Source organism: Merops nubicus, unplaced genomic scaffold (genome assembly GCF_000691845.1).
Source record: "Merops nubicus isolate BGI_N331 unplaced genomic scaffold, ASM69184v1 scaffold5805, whole genome shotgun sequence".
Classification (NCBI taxonomy): domain Eukaryota; kingdom Metazoa; phylum Chordata; class Aves; order Coraciiformes; family Meropidae; genus Merops; species Merops nubicus.
In genome coordinates, this window is record NW_008607491.1 from 8,297 (window position 1) to 28,632 (window position 20,336).

Here is a 20,336-nt window from a genome sequence, read left to right on the forward strand (position 1 = left end):
AAAATAACATTGCCAAGAAAACTTGAGTGTCCCTTGCTCCCCTTCTCCCCAACGTGTCCCCAACAAAAATTGAAAGATTTGAGTGGAAAAACAAGAAACGCAACCACTTCTATTGCTCATGTGCTTAAAGTTAAATCCATGCTTAAATACCTTCCTGAACGGGTGCCTATGCCCCTACCAAGATTAAAAAAAAAAGTATGTTAGCAATCCACAGTACATAAGATTTTTTTTGTTGGTTTTTTGTTTGTTTTATGCAAAAAGATGATAGCATCTGACATTTTCATCACTGTAGACTTCGAGATTAAGAACACTAGTGCTAATAACAAATACACCAACTAGTTCAAAAGCTAACATCTTTCAGAAACAGTACCATTTTACAGAGATTTCTTAAAAAAAAGATTATTTTTTTTTTTTTTTACCTTGTGTGAGCCAGGCAGGCTTGTTAAAAGAGAACATTCCAGGGAGAGGGAGGGGGCGAGAGGAAAATGTACTACAAACCTTGCAGAACGTTCTATTTATCTCCTGCTAAGAGTTCAAAGTTCTCCCATTTTCAACCAATCTTCTTCAGTGAAAATGTATTTTAGAGACTTTATGCAAAGGGAACTATTTGCCATAAAGTCTAGTCACACACACACACGCAAAGATCTTTGACCTATTAAAAGAGCGACCCCCAAAAAAATGGAAGATATTTTTTATAACACTGAATTAAAAAAAATTTAAAAAAAAAAGAAAGAAAGAAAAAAAATCCTGACCACCGTGGAACAAGAGCAGTATATTAAGGAGAGAAAGGAACACTGCAGAGCATCAGTGAGGGTGATGTCCATGTTTTGTGTCCCAGTGTCCATAACTCACTCCGAATCGCTGCTGTCCGAGCTGGAGCCGCTGGAGCTGCTGCTCCCAGACTCAGAGGAGCTGCTGCTGCTGAGCCGGGAGGGGCCCCCGGAGGGACCCGAGCTGGATTTCTCTGCAGGGAAGAGGACAGCAGTGTGGTTATTCCTGAGGTACTGATGTAGAGAAGCTTTACCCACAGCCTTCATCCTCCACAGCTCCCTTCATCGCTTCCCGCTGCCTGGGCAGCTGACTGACCTTTGCTTGCTGCAGCAAGGCCTGGCCCATCAGTGGATTTCTGCAGCCTTCTTTTCTCCAGGCTAAATAATAATTCCTTCAGCCATTCCTCACAAGACCTGTGTGCTCCAGACCCTTCCCCAGCTCCACTGCCCTTCTCTGGACATGCTCCAGCCCCTCAGTATCAGTCTTCAGTGAGGGACCCAAAACTGAACGCAGTATTTAAGGTGTGACCTCCCCAGTGCTGAGTCCAGAGGGACAATCCCATCCCTAGTCCTGCTGGCCACTCCAGTACTGATCCAAGCCAGGGTGCTGGTGGTCTTCTTGGTCAGCATTACACTATGTGGGCACTTGAGCTTTTTTTCATCTCACAATGGAGAAAAATCATCTATTAGATGCTTCACAGTGCTGGTCTGTACACACAGTCCCACACAGGCTAACAGAGAAGCTCCTCCTCCCTCTAAGGATAAGCTGCCTCCAAGACACCTCATATTTACCACCTAGGAGAGCTTCCACTCAGAGAGGGACCAAAGCCACTCCCACACAGCATCTCAGTGCCCAGAAACAACTCGCTGTGCCCTGACACTAGTGACCAACTGGGGTAACTCACAGAGACAAACCCAAGGCCACAAGAAGGCAGTGGTTTTATCTCAGTGAGGAAGTCCATCTACACCCACAGCTTTCTGGGCATTGTCAGTGCAGTAAAACCAAAGCTGATACCTTTCTTTGCAGGTTTCTTGTTGTTGTTTAGTTGCCCACTGACGTCCTGTAACCGTTTTTCTAGTTCTTTCTTCTTTTCCTGAGCTAACTCTTCTTTTGACTTGGCTGCTTGTTTTTTTCCACTTGCAGCTGTGGAGGAGGAACGCACAGTTTCTGAAACCACACAGTTGCTGGTGAAAAAGAGTGGACATCACTATTTTACAGGGCATGTAAATCTGTGTGACCACTCTCCAGTGACACTGCTAAGACCAAGTGACCACACAGCAACTACACATCCCAGGTCAAGGACAACATGTGAAAGTTGTCTAGATCATCCAATCACCATCATCCTGTAACATGCACTTTTTAAGAGAGATTTTCTGGAAAGTATTTCAGAAGATAGAAGTATCCATGTAATAACCTTGTAGCTACAGGTTACTTACCAGCCAGTTTTATGGTCAATAGTTACACATTTGTAATTACAGAATTGTTACATGGGTTTTCTGCCCTGTAAAATAAAGTGTCCCATTAAAGGTTGTCAGAAGTAAGCATCTCCCATTAAAACTCAAGATACCTCATGCAGGAATCTACTCTGTTTTATCTGGCTTTAAATATAAAACAAACCAAAAAGGACAAATTAAAGAACAACTGAGGCAAAGGCTGGCAGACGACAGGAATGTAGCTGCATCAGTCAGGATGGAAATGGTGAGAAGTCCCAGCAACACTCATACTTCTGAGCAGAAATATCCATCCAAAGGAGGAGTAATTGAACACAGGTGTTGGCCAGGGTCAGAACCCAGGCCAGATAGTTTGCCTGATCCAGCAAGGAAATACCTACATTTCTGTGTGCTGTTTTAAGGCAAAGATGGAAAAAAAAAAGAAATTAAAAAAAAAATCAGGAAAGCACAGTCCTGAGAGGGTGTGGCCCTGAGCACCAAGCATTGCAATATGCAGTTTTGCTCAGCCCAGGGCATACCAGTCCCAGAAGAGCAGACATCTGAGCCACTGCACTACTCTGCATTGTGGTTCCAGAACAAAAGGATGCTTCTTGTTCCTAACCAGTCTGGAAAATTTTTTCCCCAAGCTATTCCAACAAAGGACTCAAGGAAAAAAATAAATCAAAGTGATGTATTAAAAAGCAAAAGGAAGGGTCAATGTCTGAGTTTTGCTTAGGCCTACCTGAAGATCCTGTGGTGAAGAAACGGAGGTGCTCTGCAATAGAGGTGAGTGGCTATTGTGTTACACTCCTAACAGGACAAGTCCCTTTTAACCAACAAGCAGATATACAGAGCCAGGACCACTTCAGGTAAGTGATCCTACTGCTATTCAGCCAGAGCTAAACTCTCAAAGGGCCACAACTCTGGGGATGAGGCACAGAGAAGAGTCTGTCCCATGCTGAACCACACACCGCCAGTGCACGAAGGTTAATCCTCTGGTCTGATAGAGACCAGGGGCAATGTGGTGATCAGGCCAGCTAGGCAGAATATTTTTGGGGTGAATATACAATTTGGACACACCCAGAATCCACAGGTTGCTCAGGCAGCTTTCTGCAAGTTTTTTACTCCCTTGGTGTTCTGGATCCCAGCCCTGCTTTTTGTTTCTTTCCTAATTAAATGCTAAACTATTCAGGCTAAGAAACTGATCTTTCCAGATGTGTGCACATAACACCTAATACAATGAGACTGAAACCTTTATAGTGCCTTCTAGATTCTAGATAAGTAATAAAGGTATCACACAGGTCTTGGAGAGGAACACAGTAGCCCTCCAGGTCTCCAGAGCATGACATCATGGGAGGAAAGAACAGGGAAAACCAGAAAGTTTCTGTACATTTTCATGGGAGAAAAGTATCTCTGCAAATCCCTGTCACCACACAGCCAACAGCTGGATAAGAGATTCCCAACACACATCCCCTGACTCCAAAGCTGAGCCCAAGAGCTGGTGGGGGAACACAAGCCCCAGGAGGTAACTTACAAAACGGTTTCCTTTGTTTTTTCTGTAAACAAGATTTCACGTATCTCTCCAGTTCTCGTAAAGTTGTGGGCTTCAAGGTTTCAAAATCTATTTCTATTTCATCAGGATTGGAGTCTCTGAGGGAAGGTTCCCTTGACTGGATGATGTGCACCACCCTGCCCAGCTTCTCCCCGGGCAGGCGGTTGATGTCCAAGCTGAGCTGGCGTTTCTCATCGTAAGTCATGGGCAGACCTTCCTCCTCCTCGTCCGAGTCGTAGGTTGCAGATGCCTGTTTGCCTCCTTTCTTGGGCTGCCTGAGGGGGGGTTGGCAAGCATGGAAACATTCATGGGTATACAGAATCAATAAGGTCTTTTTTTCCTACCCCTCCACGTAACAAACATCCCAACGCTCTTGGCTTCCAACCTCTAAGCCAGATGGCTGGCACAGCACCACAACTTCTGAAAAAGTTCAGAGATGTGAGATCAGCTGTTCTGCTCCTATTATACTGTAGCCCTGTGAGGCATGACAACAAGCCCATGTAGCAGCAGGGGGGCAGCCATGAAATGGCACGTTCTTGCTGGCTGCACAAAAGGCAGAGAGCAAAACCTTATCTGAGAGTGATCAGGCAGGGATTCTAAGGGAGTTGGACAGTGGAAATATGATGGTTCCACTGCCAGCTCTAACTTAAAGACTCCCTAGAGCTGCTTTGGAATGGGGACACTATTCAACAGCGGATTAAGTGCTCTGACAATCAAGCTTCACCAGGAATTCAGAGGGGACAAGGAGGACAGAAGAACTGGACTGGAAGCTCTCAGCATTCCCCTGAAGGCAACCTGCAGAAGGCAGGTTCTCACCTGTTAGCTGTGGTTGTGCTATTTGCTTTCTTAGCTGGGGCTTTCTTCTGTTGCGTTTGTTTTGGTGGTTGAGCCACCTTGGGTTTCTTCTCCTCCTCAGCTTTTACTTTGTGCTTTTCTTTTTCCTTCTCTTTATCTTTCTTTTTCTTCTCTTTTTCCTTCTTCTCTTTTTTTTTCTTTGGTTTGTTCACTGGTGCTTGTGACAATGCAGCTAGCTGCTCATGGACGGCCTTTAGCTGGAGGAGAACAGTGAAAAAACTCATCAGACCTCAAGGCAAGACAACTGATTCCTCCACATACCCTTCCTCTATGTTCCAGTGCATAAGGATATCCCAAAGTCAGCAGCAGGGCCTGCTGTGACAGGACAAGGGGTGATGGTTTTAAACTAAAAAGAGGGGATAGCTATACTACATCAAAGGAAGAAATTTTTTACAGTGAGGGTGGTGAGCCCCTGGCCCAGGTTGCCCAGAGAGGTGGTCACTGCCCCAGCCCTTGGAAACCTTCCAGGTGAGGTGGGCCAGGGCTCTGAGCAACCTGCTCTGGCTGCAGATGTCCCTGTCCCTGCAGGGGGGTTGGACTAGATGACCTTTAAAGGTTCCTTCCAACCCAGAGCATTCTGTGATTCAGCAGTCTAGTGATTGAACTCAGGAGACTTTGCCTCATTTGAAAGCTTTAAAAGATGTAGTGCAAGTACTCGTAAGCTGACGCAAATGAAAACATCATTCTGGTTTTATAGGGGCAAATAAAAACTAAGCTTAACAGCTCCATCTAGAGTGCTGACAACCTGGCCTCTGGAATCCTGGGTTCGCTTCTTGGCTCTCCTACCAGCTTGCCTTGAGACACTGTGTAAATGATTTTATTCATCTTTTGTTGTATTACTACAGCACATGTCAGCTTTGTAGCAACTGGCATCACGTATCTGAATAGTAAGAAAGGCCATGGCTGAAGTGTTTGCAACCACAACAGTCAGAACAGGCCAATTCTGCAGATGGGCTATGAGGGATAACATCCCAACAAGAAGTTTGTGATAGATTTTGTTATGCCTGAGCTCTCATACAAAATGGATCTCTGTTCCTCCCAGATCCCTAGTATTGTCAGCACCTTCATTCATGCTCTGGGGTCCCAGAAGGAAGCTCAGAGCACCAGCACCAACAATGGCTACCTCAAAGAAAATCAACATTACCTCCAACATGCACCCGTTTCACAGCCGAGCACTTTCCCCCTTTAGCTGGCAAAAGGGGAGATTGCTTTGCTGCATCCCAGCCTCGATGGGATCTTTAGGAATAAAACTAAACCCCTCGTCCTGCCATGCCCTTTCTGCTGCACAGCCAGAGCCTGGCTGTTGTAATACCTGCTCCTGGAGCTCTGCCAGCCGAGTCGCTCGCTCCTCTTCCGAGTCGGAGCTGTCTGAGTCAGAAGAGCTCTCCTCACTGCTGTGACTGCTCTCTGTGCTTTTGCTCACCACTGGTGCTGTTGGTGGAGGGGGAGGTGGGGCCTCTGCAGGCTCGTCGGGCATTTTTGCAAACCTCATCTCAAAGACATCCTACAAAAAGGGGGAAATATTGGTGACAAAAGGAGCCACACCCTTAAAGACCTCACTCTGGCCCTTTCAACACACCAGACACCCCACCACAAGTCAGGGTCCTACTGCACTACACACAGTGCTGAAAAAAACAAGAATAATGTACAGATGGATATATACACACTGTAAGCCCAAGAAAATCCTCCCATTACTTCACACAGCAATGATTTTAACTTTTGGGGAGGGGAAGCTCTGGGCTGTGCCCTGTGAAGAGCACAACGGTTCCATAGCACAGAACACTTTCTAAGGGCTGGAGGAATCACTGACTCTCCTTGATGCTGCCCAGAGCAGATCCATGCTTGGATCTCTGAACAGACACCGTGTAGGTGAGCCAAACATACTCTGGATAACATTTGCCAATGCTTTTACCTGGAGCTTCCTGGCCATTGCCACCACCTCGTGGTCTGGGGGATTGTACTTGTAGCAATTAGAGAACATTAACCGAATGTCCGCTGCGAACCCTTGTGCGTCCTGGTACTCCCGGCTGTCCATCTTTTTCTGCAAACACACAAGCCAGAGGGAAAGGGGAGAAAAAGCCATAAGCAAAAGGCATTTGTAGCAACTGCATGGAGGACACGTGCAGCAAGGAGACAGCTCAGAATGGCCACAAAAATCACATTTGTTTAAGAACAGTAGTTTGATTTGGCTTTTTGGTTCCTAAATAACACTCAGTTTTCTGCTTAAAACAAGCAAGAAAACACCAGACAACCAGAACAGTTGATGTGACTCCAAAACAGCTAACCCTTTAAAATTCTCCATTTGGGTTGTTTTCTTTTTCTGAGTAGTACTACAGAAATTCATCAGCATCCACTTTCAATTAGAAAATACAGTCATTTAGAAAAAAGGTTTGCTGATCAGAAACTGGTGTAAACGAGGCTCACGGATGGGAATAGCAGGAGTCAACATCCAGTCAAGTTACAGGAGTACTTCAAGCATGTATTTCTATGTGCTGCTCAAATATATTTGCCCTTTAAATCTGAAAGGGCAGAAAAGATCACAACCATCCAACTCTGACTTCCTGCTAGCACAGGGCATGAATTTAGTGATTGCTACAGCAAGACAGGCATTTACAGTTCAACTACAACACCTACTCTTCACTTAGAAGTCCAGCTGGTAGAGAATGGACACAATTCATCCTTCATGAACCTATTCATGTTATTTCCTAGTGTAGTGAGGAGTATCAGGAGCTAAATAGTTCCACCTTGCTCCTTTCTCTTGTTTCTCAGCTCTCACTTCATTTCTCTTGCTGTTTGGAACTCAATGACTTGCGTTTAGAAAACAGTTTATGGCATTTCTAGAACTTAATTGATTTTATGCATATATTACTACTATGTATAAAACCTTAGCTCAAATTACTCCTACAAAAAGGCAAAAAGAAGCTTACACTAGATTTCATTTGCATTTAAAAGACCATGGGTTTAAAGAAACTCTCTATTTGCCAAGTGCTTGCAGGCCTCCCTTTTGTCTGTCCTGTGCACCTGTATCCCCCAGCGAAGGGAAGGGGCTGCCTGGCAGACAGGCTGCCAGCACAGTTGGGGAACACATATCCCTGGTCTGAGTAGAAAGCAGGGCTGCTTATGGTCTGTGACCCATGCTGGAAGCCTTAGCACAAGCAAAGTATGTTCTATGGAAGCTTCAGATACTTCACAGCTACATGCTAGACCTTATAATCATCTTGAAACACTGCAATGACTCTGAAAACTGCTTTTGTTCTCAACAGGGCAGAATTCCACCTCCAGGGATGCAGCTTTGGAGGGACCTGCACAGTGGTGAAATTCCTGGGGCCTTACTCCCTGCTGCACTGCAGCCAGACAGCTGTCAAAGTTTTGTCACAAAACCTCATTCTCTTGGAGAAGGAACCAGCAGACAGCCTCCAGCCACAGCACAAGGCCAGCCAGGGCAATAGGTTTGTGCTTCTCCTGTCTGAAGGAGAGCTGGCCTCAGTTGAAGAGTGTCTCGGGCCAATTCCAAAGCAAAACACATGTTGAAGGGAAACAGCCCATTTCTCTTAAAATGTGTCTTTCTCCATGAAAGGTTTTTTTGATGCACTTCTATTTGTTTGGCACATTCAAGGGCTGATCACCACCTACGAAATACATTCCAGTGTCTGAGGCTTTGCTTTCATCCAAACCAAACAATTTTAATCTGTGGATTTTTGTTCTGTTTTCTTGTAAAGATTAACTTAAGAAAAATAAAAAAAAAGGACTTTAAATTGGTGGGCTGGGATATCTTTGGTTACAAATTCACTTTGAGATATCCAGCTGCTTAAAAAAAAACGTTATTACACTTTGAAGTACAAATCAGGAGTCACAGACAAGCAGGGAGCTGGTCCATTCTCTGCCCCATGCAACACCCATCACCACTACCTCATTTTCCCCTCAGCAATCAATTCAATTGTTTAATATTCATTAATATTCAAAAATTTGTTTCCTAATCTAACATGTTTCTTGCTCTAAGCTGAACCTTGTCGTGCCCAGAGAGGACGCAGAGAAAACTTGGTTCCCTCCCTGCTTCCAGCAACCCTTTGTGTGTTTGAAGATCTAGCATGTCCCCTTTCCACTGCCTCTTCTCCAAGACCAAACTGGACAGCAGCATGTCCTCAAAACTCAAGCCTGGGGCATGGCATCAGGGCAGGTGCTGACAAGGGAGAGGGCCACACAGGTCCAGTGACTTCAGCAGAGAAAATGCCACCTCTAGCAGCTAACAAGGGCTCAGCCTGATTTCTGGGGGCATCATTGCACCTTGCAGAAACTGCCTCAACAAGAGCAGCTGCTTTGTGAAGGCACATTTGTACTCTAAAATAGGCAGAACTAAAGAAGTCCTTAAAAATTCCTCCCTAAGAATGTCTCCTTGCTTTCAAGAGCTTGAAGTGCTCTGAAACCACAGCCATTCACTGCAAGAAAACTAACTGGTGAGCACAGCTAGACCCCTGGAGGGAGAGCTTTATTCAACAAGTAAACACCTTGTAGAAATCCTCTCACATAGCAAGAACTGTTGATGGTTCACCACTGAGCAAGCCAAAGGCAGAGACAACCACAGCACTGCTGCTGGGAGCTGGCAGCCAGAGGAAGGAGGCAAAGAGGTGCTCCAGGTTCTCCCAGCTCCATGGCAGGCACAGCACCCTGCCTGCCCACACCAAAGCTCCCCAGGGCACAGGAATGTGCTGCAAGTGGACCCTGTGGACAGCTACAGCTTCAGAGCAAGTGTTTCACCTGCTGCAGGGAATTAGAGCTGTCTCTGCTTAGTTTTTAAAGCCTAACCCATGTCTCTCCTCACACTTTCATCCTTTCTGCTCTCTACTTTAAGCAGTTCTGCTCTTTCCCACCCTGTGATGACTATCAAAGGGTTGAGGTGGAAATGAGCTCACTGATCCCATCCCTTCAGCTCTTCCCACTCTCAGTCCTAGCCCTGGCACAGCATTTCAGCACATCCCTCTGCTCCTGGTTGTGACAAGCTCAGCTATAGCCCCTCCACCTCTCACCTGCCACTGCTGCAGTCACAACAGCCAACCTGCCTCCACCACACACAGAGAAAACAACCTCCACATCCTTCTGAAGCACACCTCTGCTGGGTGCACAGCCTGAAAAACAGTGCTCCTAGACATGAAGGATATCTTCTGAAGAAAAAAAAAAAATCAAACCTCATCTAACCAGAGAGCCAAAGCAACAAGCAACCAAGTATTTGGGAATCCATTACAGCTGCAGCATGTTTTAATTTCTCATACAGCTCCTTCAAGACTACTTTGAAGGCCACAGCTGCACTGCTTTACCACAGCCACTGTCACTTGTGCAGAATTAAATGCAAAACCTTCCAGAGCCACAGAGAAAGCCCTGACACTGGAGAACTACACAACCTGCAAAGGGTAGATTTCTGTTCCATGCAGTTAGAGAATGATAGACTGCACCTCAGAGAAGTCACACTATAACCTACAGGCCAAGGGCAATGGTAACAAAACATTCTGTGAAAGAACAATACCAGAGAGGACTTCAAACAAGTTTATTAAGAAAAATACTACCAAGTGGAAAGACAAATCCAGAATCTTCACATAGAAGGGACTCCACTGGCTCTGCCATTAACTTATCTCCATTTTTCTGCCCTAGACTAGTAAGGTACAGAGGGAGAATATTACCTGCACTTGCAAAAAAAAGGGCAGAGGTGCACACTTTTCAGAATGATGAAGTTAGGACTGGAAAGAGACTCAAGTGTGAAGACATCAACCCAGATCTCAGCTTTGCACCTGGATTTTGCAAAATGCAGCACAGAATCTCTTGAAATAAGAAGCCATCTAATGAGACATGGAAATAGCAGCTTTGAGAGAGTCAGGATTTCACTCTAACCTCACTGCTTTCACCCAGGGCTTGATCTATCAGGCTGCAAGTATTCCTGGAGACCCACAGCAGCCCTGGGAAGACAGAGTGTGACTGAGCTGACAACAGGTCTGAAAGGATGAGGTTTACCAGCAGTCCCACTGAAGTTAGTACAGTAACTGAACGAGTTCATCTGGGCTATCATCATCTGATGACTTATGTTCACAAGACTAGTAGAGGAAAGGCCACCAATAGCACTTCATCACCCCAGTGTGGTAACAAAAAACAGCTGCATCGAGCACAAGATGTTTCTTCCCATCTCAGTTAGTTCTGTAAACCAGATATACTTTTTAAATTCCTTTAAAGCTACTGGCCAGTTTATAGACTCTTGGAACAGATTTTGACACGTCACCCACAATAAGCAAGGGCAAATCTAAGTTCTCTGCTTCACAGTTCTCTGCTGTGGTCTGCAGACCTCCTGACCACCCCAAGTTATCTATTAGCCTGTGACCCAAGCCCTGGAGCTGGACCTCCAGGCTGGTGGAGAAGAGCAACTTCAATGCAAAGTGAAGTGAGCAGACATTGACAGCAAGCCATGTAATTAAAATAACGTACAAGGACTAAGTAGGCCTTGGGTAGTGAGCATCCAAAGTCAGCAGGATAGTGAATGCACTGCAGGACCAAATCTGAGGTGAGCTTCTCCCTTCCTCTTCCACACACAAAAATGGAAACTTAAAGAAAACCCTGGAATCTTGCTCTGTCAGCAGAACATCAGAGCCAGGCACCAGTGCCCCAGCTTCACAGGCTACCATGTTCAACCTAGTCCTTTCTCCTGCTTTTACTGCTGTGTTTCATGCTCCCTCTTACTGCCTGCAGCTCAGTTCACCCTTCCTCTTGCCCTCTTCTGCCAGGAAATTGCTGCAGGCATTTAACACAGCTTAGCTTAATTACAAGTCAAAAATACTGCCCCTTCCACTGGCTTTGTAATTGAAGCCAGGGCACCTCAAGCTCAGGAGAAGTCTCCAAGCTGAGAGAGAGCATTGGTTACACTGCTTTTGCCAGCTCAGAGATGGCCTTTTCTGTACAAACCAAATCAATACTAATAATTAGTACCTAGATAGTGCCTTCCAGATATCTGTCCTCACAACAGCCCTGTGAGGTAGTTTAAGTGTCTCTGTTTTATGACTGGGAAAACTACATCACAGAGCTGTGGGGAAACTCGCCCAGGACTATAACATCAGAACAGTAATTAAAACACAGATACTGGTAACTCCTGGTCTCATCCTCAACACAGACCATGACAACTATTCTCTCACTACTAAACAATACAACTAAAAGACTTGTTAAAACATTGCAGCTGTAGTGAGAACCCTGCAGCACCATGGCTCAACGTGTGGCACATCAGAGCACATCCAGGTACTACGTAGGTTTTCTCAAGAAAGATGAAAGGAAGCACAAATGCAGCTGCCCTTTTGCCACCTGGACATTTGGACAGTTCCAGGTATTGGCTCAGCTGGGAGCAAAACACTTCTGGCATGCTAGTGAAAGGCAGCAGAAATACCTCAGCTTCCTGCCCAGGGAAGAAAAGTCTCACCTCCACCAACACTGATTCCAACGGCTGGGTCAAGCAGAAGGTAAGAACTAGAAAAATATGGCTTTGCTCCACAGATATTTACAAGGGATTCATAAAACTTTTCTTACTGGGAATAAAACACCTTAAATTGGACCATGCTATGCTAAGCTCTTTAAGAGCCAAGCACGAGCCACACAAACATGTTATTTCCTCCCCCTCAAGCATCAGGCGATCACCACGTTCTGGTTGGAATTACTCAGTGTAAAGCCTATCTGGACCACACATCATGCCAACAAGTAGGCAGATAGCAGCTCCTGGAAATGGGATACTATCAATTGAATCCTATGAAATACAGCACCTCTTCTTGGAGTGCAAGACAATCCCAAGGACACAAGTTTCAACAGCTGGACTATCCACAAAAAGGAGAAGATGCCATCGTACAGTCTGCTTTGCAGGGCAGAAAAAAAAAAGATGTCCCAGTTTATGGGGGGAAAAAAAAAAGAGAGGGGAAGGAAACAAAATATAAAAATATCCAGATGATATCCAAACAGGTTTGGTTTTCCACCCTTGCCCCTTCCCCCTCCCCCAGGAGCCAGTCCTCCACAACCAGAGGGCCGGGACACCCTGCCAAAGGGATGGTAAATGTGGACGTACTTTAACAGTACTGAGATCCATGGGGTGTTTGATAATATCATGATAGTCATGTAATTCCAAGGCCTCTGCATCAACAGGCTTGTAAAAGGGCCACGCGTAGGCTGCGTGCTTCTTGGAGAGCATCTCCTTGAGGATGCTGTCACAGTACTTGAGGTGCTCCGAGAGCTTGCCCTTCTTGCCCGCGTGCTGAGGGACCTCGCCGTCCTCCAGGTCCTTCTTTGGTGGTTTGATGGGCCGGCCGCCGCTCTCGCGCCGGGCGATGATCTTGGCCTGCTTGGGGTCCGAGAGGGGCGTGGGGGACTCGCTGCGGCTGGCGGTGATGGCCGAGGTGGTGGGGGTCGTGGTGTCTGCTTTCCGCTTCACGCCCTTCTTCTGAAACAGCAGATGGACACTCTGTGAGCACCGGCTCTCGTGCTAGGCTAGCAGAAACCTAGCTCATCCTTACTGCTGAGATCTGCCTGTCCTCTGACAGAAAACACCTTCCCTGGGATCAACAGGACTTGGGACTTAGAGGTTTGGACAGCGCAGTCCGGTGACCACGGCACGATGCCTGGCTACACGTCATCTGAGCCACAGTAACCAGCCATTTGCACGTCTCCAACCCGACCCCAAAGATGATGCAAAACGTGTTAGCTTTGGGTATTTCACTGAGATTTAAACCAAGGACTCTTACCTCGTGTTTGCCAAGGGAACGAGTGCGCCCGGTCGATTACTGCAGCTCAGCTGATGCACCGTGACTTAGTGTCAGTAACTTAACCACAAGTCTGAGTCCCCAGTGGCAGGAGCAGGCTATAAGTTCTGAACCAAAGCATATTAATCAAAGACCCGTGAGCCTTCACTCCCTTGTATTTAGTGGATGTGCTAAAGTCAATGGCTTATTACGGACAAGAGCAAGACTTTAACGATTCTGCCTTAAGCAAATAAAACCTCTCTCACAAATTCAAACACTGACTGTCCAGTCAGCTCTCTCTTGTGCTCCTATGAAGGATTTATTTCTCCAAGGAGAGAGAAAGGGGGAGGGGGAGAAAGTTCCTTAGGGAAATCTAAGGGAAATCTTAAGTAAATCCCAGGCAGAATTATTTTTGCAGTATGTATTTGGCAAGCTCACTTCTGGGCTCATCCTCAAGTTTTAAAATTAAATTAATTCTCAGAAGCAAGATATTTGGACAGAAACTGAAGTATGAGACAGGCTTCTGAGGAGGATAGCTTTGCTTCAAGATGGGACTTACAATTTCTCTAGTAACTCCCAAACTATAGGGTTAAATAAGCAAAATAATTCTGTGGCTCTTCTGGTCCATGCTACCTCATTTCAGAGAGCCCCAACACTGTTGCTGTTAATTCCTCCATTAGGAAAAAAACCACAGCTTTCTCTGAGCTGTGCTTTCACCATTTTTAAAGCAATACACAGCTTGCTAGGAAAATGCCAATTATTTAGAGCAACATTCTCATTTACCCATAAATTAACATAGTAAAGAGCAAAACACCAGTGACAACTCCCAGAAGATTATTCAGTAGGGAAGACAGAACTGATGTACCCCAAACCTGCAGGCAACAATCAGTCTCCTCCAACTGGAGTGACAGGCTTGTCTTGAACTGGTTTATGGCAGAGAGGAACATTTTTAGTGCTGGAGTCTGTAAATCTTAAAGGAATAGTCCCAGAAAAATCAGGGGCTCAGTTAGAGGGAAGAGATACTTTGGACTATATGGTGTAAAGTGGGGGAAGCCTTCAACAACATTCTGGTTCATGGAGCATCAGCACTGGATAAGGATCTGGTTGGGTGAGAGCTTCTAAGGGAGTTGGAGCAGTTACAGTTGACAACACAGCAAAACCATCAAAACTTTTCTCAAGCCTCTCAAACTCGACAACGAGCACTCGTCTGAGCCCCCCCCCTAAAGGGACAACGATGGTCAGAGAGGCAAGGAGTGAAACGTGGAGAGAAGGAATGCACGTAACCAGCAGTAAGGGGGTGAAAAGGGAGCACTGCTTAGCAATGCTGCCTGCTGAGGAGGAAAGGGTCAGGGCTCTGCGTTTACCTTGACCACCGGCGGCGTGGGAGGCACCACGGGCATTATCGGAGCAGCAGGCGGAGGGGGGGCAGCGGCAGGAGGGGCAGTGACAGGCTGGACGTTAGCAGTGATGGTTGGCACGGGGGTGGCAGCGATGACGGGCGTCTGAGAGGCGGCTGGAGGGACGCTCTGGAACGGGGCCGGCGGGGAGACGGAAGACACGGCCACGGCTTGCTGGGCTCCTTCCAAAGGACAGAGGGAAAAGAGCTGCAACGTACCGAGGGTTACACGCGCCGACAAGACGCTGGGAACAAAGGGACAGTGGTGCTGCTGGGCTGTCCAGTCACGGGCAAAAGGCTCCCGAGTCCAGGGCCACGGGAAGAGCACAAGGATATAGTGTGATTTGCTTGGTGGTGTCACCAAAAAATGAGAACTCACTGACCTAAGTCCTCGCCCCGTGAGCTTTAGGCCAGCCACATGCAAGCAAAATATTTCAAGCTTTGCACACAGGGCGTGTTGCTCTGGGACAGTTTTCACCCCTCTCGTGCTCTCAGAGCTACCATGTGCTCAACAAAAAAAGCAGGAGCTCAAGGAGAGAAAAGGGAGAGACAGCTCTCTTGGACAGTCACAGCCCTGTACAAACCTCAATCTAGGAGTGTTTTTATTATCTGTGAGAAATGGTAACAACCACCCCTCCACAGCCAGCTAAATGCCCAAGACTCCCATGTGCTTCACACTTGTCACAAGTTGTAGAATGAAAGAGAGCTGGGAGCAGAGCCCGAGTCTCCTGACAGCCAGGAAAATCTCTCTTATACTGGACCTGCCTGCTAGTGTAAAGTTAAGAGGGACAAATCTAGTAATTGATAATCCAAGTAGCAATATTCCTCTACGTTTTTATAGCAGCTTTCATCAAAGGATGCTAAAAAACACATCGTCACAAATTTCTGTGAGCATGAAGCTGTAGCTCCATTTGGCACCCGAGATGTGGTAGAACAGAAACAGTTGACTTTCCCAGAGCAACAATCAGTCCTTGTCTGCAGAAAAAAAAAATTGCCACCATTTAATTCAGCCCACACAAGGTCCTTTATGAACTGTTGCACTGCACTTATGGACATTTTAGTCCTAAACCCATTTAGAATCAGCTTTAGATAAGCTGAACTAAACTTCGTTTCTACTGATATGCAATGGTCTGTGCAGCCTTTTGCAACAGCTCAATAAATCCTTTCTGTTGGTCAAACTTTATTCTACCACGTTGCAGTGATGCGTGTAAAAGAAAAACGTTATCCAGGGTTTAGGGGATTGGCAAGACCTGAGTCCAAGTCTCTGCTGTGTCAGACTTCTGCCAAGACCTGGGCGAGCTGCATAAACCCAGGTCTGTGAAGGCACTCTGTGCACAGTCTGCCACTTGCAGCAGAGTGGCACGTCTGCTTTGCCTCTTCTTGCCTTGGTTTCTTCTCTGCATACGTGAAGGACACATTGCCTTCCCTCTCTGGAGTGTTGTGTGGGCAGGCAAGTCACAGACAGCAGGATGTTTGTGTGGCGAATGCAGAGTGGCCCTAAGACAGACAAGCCCTGACACACTGGGGGAACATGATCTAGACATCTCACACTTTCCTTGTCACGTTCCCCTTCCAGCCCCCTCACCACTCACAAGGCAGGCAGCCTGGAGGGTGGGTCAGGCCCCAGTGATGGGCCCTGGCGGGGGTCAATACCTGTGCTCTGCACGCCCGCTGCCGGCTTGCGACCTTTGCCTTTAGGAACTGGGGGTAACAACTCGACTTCCTCCTGGGGCATCTGGGCAACCTTCTGCAGAAATATCTTCTCCAGGGCTTGAGCCATGAGGACGATGTCATCTGTTGGCTGCAGAAAGAATAATACAAGCCCATACTGTATCATCCACAGAGTAGAAGCAGAAAGAAGAAGATCAGGCACTGAAATCCCCCATGGCACTGCCCTTCAAATAAGTGATGGCATCTAAACTCAGACAACAACCAGACTAGCTCCTCTCCCTCCTCACATGCTACCCTGCTCTTTATTCTGGTCCAGCATGCAATAATTACAGCTTCTAAGTACACTGCATCCAGAGTTCTCAGGACTTCAGCAAATGTGATAACTAGCATCCTGTGCAACAGAGTGAAAGCAGCTAACTGGAACAGATGAGCTGTCCTCCCCTTGCCAGCAGGTCCAAGAGAAGAGTGCAAACACATACTCTGTGGCTCAAACTAATTAATTTATTTCAGTTTTCTCTCCAGTATGGGTCAATAATGACAAACCACTCTAGAAAACATACTACAAAGAATAGAGGCTTTTAACAACAAAGCAGCAAACAAGCCAAACCCAAAATAACAATCAGCAATCTAAGGGTGTGCAAGTATGGGCAAGACACAGGCAGAGAAGAGCTACACTTCCTGAACTGCTCTGTGAGAGCAGAGAGGTACCACTTACTGCCAGCCAGCAAAACACACAGCACTGCTACCCCAGAGAACACCTGCAAAGCACTGCAGAGACTGCAGCTCACCTTAAAGAATTCCTAACTGAAAACAAAAAGGACTAAAAACTTGCTATATAACCCCCAAACAGCAATCTACCTATAATTAAAAGGCACGTTTGCCATTTTAACTAGTCTGGGGGAAGGAGGATGGGGCACAAAGACAGCTTTGTGCCTTTCAAGTAATGTGGTTGCAATTAGTGGCATTTCAAACCCTTGCAAGGCGGGCCTGGAGCACAGCAGAGCTGGCCCTGCTCAAACCCTGCCCTCTAACTCTTGTAGGTGGGTCTTTTCTAGGCAGTGCCTCAGCTGAAGGCTTGTCTGGGCTCTTTACCTTGTTGTAAATGTAACAATTTGTAAACATGGTGTTGAAATCCTGCATACATTCACTGGCACTCCAGTAATAGTTATGTTCCAGGCGTTTCTTGATAGTCCCCATGTCCATGGGGTTTTTTATGATTTTGTGATAATCCTGTTGGAGAAACAGGAAAGACATTACGTCTCCTGATATACTCACATCTCCCTCTAGTCCCAGCTTTCTCCTCATTCCCCCTCCCAAAAAAAAAAAACCACATCCCCAAGTTTTTGTGGAAATTGTAAACATCACCTCTGCTTTCATTTATAATTTGCAGCCTTTTAGTCTATCATCATTATCAACTTGATTACAGAGCACAAGAACTTCTTCCATGACTACCAGTCTCCCCCAGTTCTACCCAGACATTTCCCACTTTTTATAAGGGCAGTGGGACCTGGAGGGTATCAAGAGGAACATGTGGAGGAAAGCATGTTTTCTGAGCAGCCCTCCCAGGAAGCTGTTTGCAGCCTCAGTATCCTCTGCAAGGCTCCAGGTGCCACTTTGGATCGTGTGGCAGAGTAGAAGAGTGCTACACTGATAGACAAACTCTGCAGCAATGAGCTTCCTGGGAGCAGCAGTTGGGGCAGCAAGGTCTGCACCAGCTTTGGCAGAGGGTTCAGTTTAACAGTGGGCTGCCTGCAGCCTGGGAAGCAGCATTTCTGCCTTCCTTTTAAAAACACTGGCACTTATAGAAGTTTATCAGTGCCAGCACTGGCTAAGATTGTGCTAAACGTTTCAGTCTCTCTTCTACAGGCATTTCAGCCCTTAAAATTAACCCATTTCTCTCTGGGCTAGTCTCAAGCATCTGCAGAGGCTGCAACTAGCCCAGAGATGCTCTAGGCATGCAAGGTTAGACACTGCAGTTGTCCCATTCTGGAGAAGAGCAGCAAGTCCCCGTGCTGCATGTGCACACAAACCCATGTCCAGGCACTGGCCACTCTGAGCCTAACCCTCAAATGCAATAAAAGGCACACTGATATTTCCAAGCAAGGCAGGCTAGGGCAGAAAAGGCAATTCTACTGGGTTTATGCAGATTTAGGTCACACAAAAAAAACAACTATTCTTTCAACTGATTCCTCCTTTGCATTTTCTGGTAACCTGCTCTAAAACCACCTCAAAATGCCTCACTGAGAAACTAAATCCACCAAAAGATGACACAAAGGAGTAGAGCTCTAGAGAAATATTATACAGGTGTTATGTGTTTTACACTTTTGCCTGGCACTTGAAATGGTACTCATCAACAACATCAGAGTTGAAAAGACTCTTGATTCAGTCCATAGAACTGGGTTATAAGCTGTGGTAACTAGAGCTCTTCTGGCCTCACACCCCAGAACCATGCTCCCTCGAATCCTACAAGCAAGCCCCTTGCTCATAGCAGCCAGTTAATTCACAGTGAGCTGCCTGGCTGAGCTGAGAGCAGGGTGGGCAGGGGGTGCTGGTGCCTGTATTTCAGTGAAGCAGTGGGTCAGGGTGTGCCTCTGCTGTTGAGTTTTTACACCTACAGGACCCCTTGAAGAGTTGAACGGTGTGTGGCTCTGTTCCCTTAGAAAAGGGTCATTTACAAATAACCAGCCTGTATCTTGCACTATCTGGTCTAACAGAGACAGGGTGTATAAACCATCAGGCACAGGAGGCAGACTGGTAAATGCAACTGTTCTGTTCTTGCTACTTCCAGTACAGCATTTGAGAATAACTAGCTCTGCAGTATTAGCTTCTCTGCTCTTCCTCAACACTGAGGTCAGTGGCAAATCCAGAAAAGCCTTTGGAAAATACAAGTTATGCTGAGCCCAGTGCCAAATGCTCCCAAGAGCATGGGCACTGAGGACTCTCTCAGGTTGGACAGAGGTGGGACAAGGAGTAAAGATAAAAGTCAACAGAGGCAAGCTATGAAGGAAGCACTGTGCTTCCACTGCTCTGAGGCAGCTTGGCTGTGAGTTCTTCTCTTCCCTCACTAGGTAGGGGCAGTTTTCTCCCTCGGAGACCTGCACCTCTCCAGCTCTGAAAGACATCATCTTCCAATTCAGCAAGTCTAAAAGCATTCAAGGAAATGCCCCAAAGCAACCTAACCATTCTGATCCAGAGATCAGAAAACCGATCTCACCAACACAAAGCTTTCCAAGACCAGAATTCCAAGCACAACAGGACAGATACGTACCGGCAAATTCAATTTAATTGCATCAACAGGTTGGTAGAAAGGCCAAGCAAACTGATGCTTCCACAAGGTCTTTACAACAACATTTTGCATATATTGCAACTGGTTGGTCTTCCGGCCAGGCTTATTAGGATTAGTGACCTCAGGAGGCGGCGGATTGACGGGGCCCTGAGGAGCCTGGACTGCTGCTGGGACTGTCGACATTTTCCTGCTCTTGCTCTCACTCGCTGTCACAGCGGCAGCAACTGGGAGATTTTCTTTCTTCCTTTAAGCTCCCTGAACGGGACTGACATCCCATTTCCAGGGTCCAACCATACAACCTAGATCAAATGAGGAGGAGGACAAGGCGTAAATACAGATACTTAATGTAGTCATGTTAAGAAACTTGTGTTGTTGATAGTGTTTGAACTCAGGCTCTTTACCCCACCTGCTTCGTGCTCTGTAACACACTATGTTGGTGACAGCCACAGTTGGAGACCCAAGAGACAAGGGAAGAGCAATTCCCAAATACAAAGCCTGCAGAGCACGAGAAAGCTTCACAGGACTAGTTCTTGTTTTGTCCGAGAAAGCACTTTCATGCAAAGCAAACACACAGGGTAGCAGGGAATACAGTTAGGATGCAATGCAGAGACTCCCAGGAACATGCTGG

The 20,336-nt window shown here is 46.5% G+C and overlaps 1 protein-coding gene across 1 annotated transcript; it reads right to left on the reverse strand.

Annotated features, from left to right (window-relative positions):
* Positions 1-848: 848 nt before the first annotated feature.
* On the reverse strand, positions 849-20,007 carry BRD3 (bromodomain containing 3). The gene is made up of 11 exons (XM_008939946.1): positions 19,691-20,007; positions 17,515-17,652; positions 16,405-16,552; positions 14,720-14,934; positions 12,686-13,057; positions 6,521-6,649; positions 5,921-6,112; positions 4,570-4,805; positions 3,736-4,028; positions 1,786-1,914; positions 849-964 (listed from the first exon to the last, which is right to left on the reverse strand). The coding sequence occupies exons 1-11, from the start codon at positions 19,889-19,891 to the stop codon at positions 849-851; spliced, it is 2,169 nt and encodes a 722-aa protein (XP_008938194.1). The 5' UTR covers positions 19,892-20,007.
* Between the last annotated feature and the right edge of the window lie 329 nt (positions 20,008-20,336).